Source organism: Ceratotherium simum, chromosome 16 (genome assembly GCF_057802395.1).
Source record: "Ceratotherium simum simum isolate JZ-2026a chromosome 16, ASM5780239v1, whole genome shotgun sequence".
Taxonomy (NCBI): Eukaryota; Metazoa; Chordata; class Mammalia; order Perissodactyla; family Rhinocerotidae; genus Ceratotherium; species Ceratotherium simum.
The window spans coordinates 40,735,647-40,739,206 of NC_141915.1; the positions used below are offsets into that span (position 1 = coordinate 40,735,647).

General features: G+C 43.9%; 1 protein-coding gene across 4 annotated transcripts; it reads right to left on the reverse strand.

Annotated features, from left to right (window-relative positions):
- Window positions 1–2,095: 2,095 nt before the first annotated feature.
- On the reverse strand, window positions 2,096–2,770 carry LOC101387913 (uncharacterized). 4 transcript variants are annotated; one of them, XM_087441154.1, is made up of 2 exons: window positions 2,709–2,770; window positions 2,096–2,651 (listed from the first exon to the last, which is right to left on the reverse strand). In XM_087441154.1, the coding sequence occupies exons 1-2, from the start codon at window positions 2,768–2,770 to the stop codon at window positions 2,096–2,098; spliced, it is 618 nt and encodes a 205-aa protein (XP_087297280.1). The 4 variants fall into 4 exon arrangements, with proteins under 4 accessions (XP_087297280.1, XP_087297282.1, XP_087297281.1 ...); XM_087441156.1 differs by having other exon boundaries at window positions 2,096–2,450; window positions 2,565–2,770; XM_087441155.1 differs by having other exon boundaries at window positions 2,096–2,370; window positions 2,452–2,770.
- Between the last annotated feature and the right edge of the window lie 790 nt (window positions 2,771–3,560).

A 3,560-nucleotide genomic window follows, 5' to 3' on the forward strand; every position in this document is an offset into this window, starting at 1 on the left:
TTCTAAAATGGAAACATTTATACCTACCTTGAAAGCTTCTTCAAGAATTAAAGATATGGGGCCAGCCTCGTGGCTTAGCGGTTGAGTGCGCACGCTCCGCTGCTGGTGGCCCAGGTTCGGATCCCGGGCACGCACCGACGTACCGCTTCTCCGGCCATGCTGAGGCCACGTCCCACATACAGCAACTAGAAGGATGTGCAACTATGACATACAACTATCTACTGGGGCTTTGTGGGGAAAAAAAAAAAAAGGAGGAGGATTGGCAATAGATGTTAGCACAGTGCCGGTCTTCCTCAGCAAAAAGAGGAGGATTAGCATGGATGTTAGCTCAGGGCTGATCTTCCTCACACACACACACACACACACAAAAAGAATTAAAGATATGTACATAAAGCATTTATTCAATATCTAGCAAATAGTAGGCAACCCAGAACATGTTAGTTCTTCATCTCGTTCACCCAAAGACTCAGCAAGAAACAGCAGTCAGCAAGTTTGGTCCTGGCAGTCTCTTCAGAGCATCCCAGATACATAGTCTCAGAAGTTGGCATGTGTCCAGGACATCAGCCTTGTTAGCTCATCAGAAGTACCTCTCCTGCTCCCAAGGAGGTGACCCAGATCCCAAACTCTTCTACTCTCCTCAGAGGCGGAATCAAGCCTTATCTCACTGAATGCTTGGGCAGCATCGTTAGTTCAGTGCCAACAGCATCTGACTTCTGTCTGTCATCCCTCCTATGAATGCACAGGTTCTGCAACTTTTCTTCTTTCTCATATTCTTCTGATTCCCACAGAATCACAAGTTTTTATTTCCTTCAGATGTTTCCTATTTGCCTCACAAAATACAGGAGGTTGTTTTGTTCCCCTAGATAGTTCAGAGGGTATGGAGTGCTCAGAGTCATAGAAGTCCATTGCATAGTTTCCCAATCGCCAATTTTATCATTATTTAATTTTCTTAAAAACATTTTAATCAGGAGGACAAATTGCCATAAATTTGGAGAAATACATTATATGGTCCATTTTTTTTTTTTGGAGGGAGTTATTTAATCCTCGTTCTGTCAATAGATACTCAGAAGGAGGCAATTCAGAATTTGATTTACATGATGCTAAGGAGCAAGTCCCTCTAGATGAGACTCTTGCGAGGACACAATAGATGCTAACAATATTTGATGTGGATAAATTGACAGGAAAGGCTCCCTGAACTCACAAGAGCCCTAAAATGCAGTCCCTGCTGCCCTAACATGCAGCTGCTGCTTGCTGAGGGGTGGGAAACTGATTTAGGAAGGATTTTGTAAGCAGACATTGTCTGTATATATGAAAGATTGTTCCTTCCATTGTTAAAGTAGAAATTCGGTTGCACATTTTACTAGTCCTCAGGACTCAACATCATTGACTTCTATTGACATGTAATGTGGGTGCTCTTGAGAAGGAACCAAAGATCTAGTCCTGGATCTGAGTCTGTCCATTATTAGCTACATGATATTACACAATGAAATTCTCTCATTTAAAAATGTGGAAAATAATTTATAGTGAGCAGTTTTGTAGCTCAAGTTGGATGACACATATGGCATGTAATATGTATATAAGTTCCTAATTCAAGAATACTGTACAGTAAAACAAAACACAGTATGGGATGAAAATAGTACAGAATTTATTAAGAAATATATAGACAACTCAAAGTGATCATGGAAAGAAGAAAGCAGAATAAAGAATCATGAGTACATTGAAAAAGAAAATATGATTATGAAGAGCATTGATTAGTTGCAGAAATCTATGAAAAAGTTATGAAGATTTGTTTTCCTAAGTTACTTAGAGGGAACAGGCGATCCTGACTTCAGAGTCCAAGCAGAGATCATAATTCCATATTGAGGATGCATAAAGCTGGTACAAGATCCACGTACACAAGGAGGAAGAGAATTGAGGCAAGTCCTCTGCATTCCATCAAGCTGGCTCACAAGTTTTTCAACAGGTAGATGAGAAACAGAAATGATGGTAGAGCATGCTGCTTGTCAGCAAAGTCTAGGAAGTGAATTTGGCTCCAAAATGGCAAGTCAGTTAACAAAAGGTATTGTATGCAGATGGTAGTTCTTTGGGAAGGTGATCAGCAGCAGGAAGGCTGGCAGCAGCTGGATCCACTGCTCTGGACTTGGCACCAAGGCAGGCAGACACAGGTGGGGTGGTAGCAGGTTCTCCGGCAGTACACGGGTCCAGAGCAAGCTGGCTGGCAGCAAGTAGTTTGACAGCAAGATGGGGGACAGCAAGGCTGGCAGCAGCTGGACCCACTGCAGGTTTGTCCACAGCAGCTGGACTCAGAGCAGGTGGGCTGGCAGCAGGGAGAGCTGCAGTAGGAAGGGCGGCAGCAGCTGGTCACACAAGCTGGTTGGCAGCAGGTGGTCCTGCAGCAGGTAGTTTGACAGCGAGTTGGGGGGCAGCAAGGCTGGCAGCAGCTGGACCCACTGCAGGTGGGCTGGCAGCAGGTGGTCCTGCAGCAGGTGGTTTGACAGCGAGTTGGGGGGCAGCAAGGCTGGCAGCAGCTGGACCCACTGCAGGTTTGTCCACAGCAGCTGGACTCAGAGCAGGTGGGCTGGCAGCAGGGAGAGCTGCAGTAGGAAGGGCGGCAGCAGCTGGTCACACAAGTTGGCTGGGAGCAGGTGGTCCTGCAGCAGGTGGTTTGACACCGAGTTGGGCGGCAGCAAGGCTGGCAGCAGGTGGACTGGCAGCAGGTGGTCCTGCAGCAGGCAGGCTGGCAGCAAGGGGAGCAGCAGGAGTGGATCATGGTGTCAGGGCTGGAGGGTGGGCTCCTGTTCAGAGGTGAGTTTTCAAGAATCTGATGACTCCTTCTCTTCTGGGGCTTTTATACATGCGGGCCTCCAAAGTTGGCACCAATTATCAGGACTTTCCTTGTTCTTGTTTACGTTGTTTTCCATAGTTACTGCAGGAATTGTAAAGAGGAAGTTATTCTCTAAACGTTATTAATCTTTTGAAAATAAGTGTTTAATCTCTTTCTTAATTGACAGTAACTCATAGAAGCTTTTTTTTCAGATAAAAAGAAATGGTGACATTCTCAGCATTGTTCCTGCTTCAATCACAGTCCGGTTGGGTGATATGGTTCCTGACGGCCTGGGGAGATCAGAGCAGGTGGTGACTCTATGCCTAGTCTGTTTACTACCAGAGTCATTCTGGTCACTGACTGTATTTCCTTTTCTTCCTTTCTTTTTCTTTTTTTAATGAAGTAATTAGATTAGGTGAGATGATATCTGAGGTATCTTTGAGTTCTAATATGTTTAAAACTTTTTTGAGGTTTAGCATTCATTTTAACAAGTGCCCAAATTTTTTATTTCCAACTCAATAAATTGTTATCAATTTCCAACTTAATCAATTATCTCAAAGTGAATACACTTGTCTCACTATTACCAGTTTAAGAAATAGAACTTAAGCTCGTCTCCTTCAAATCATATCTCTCACTCATTCCCAAAGGTAGGTAAGTTTAGGCTGTTTCTAAACTTTACATAAATGAAATAGTGTATAATTGGCCACTTTCTGTTTACATTATGCTTGTGAGACTC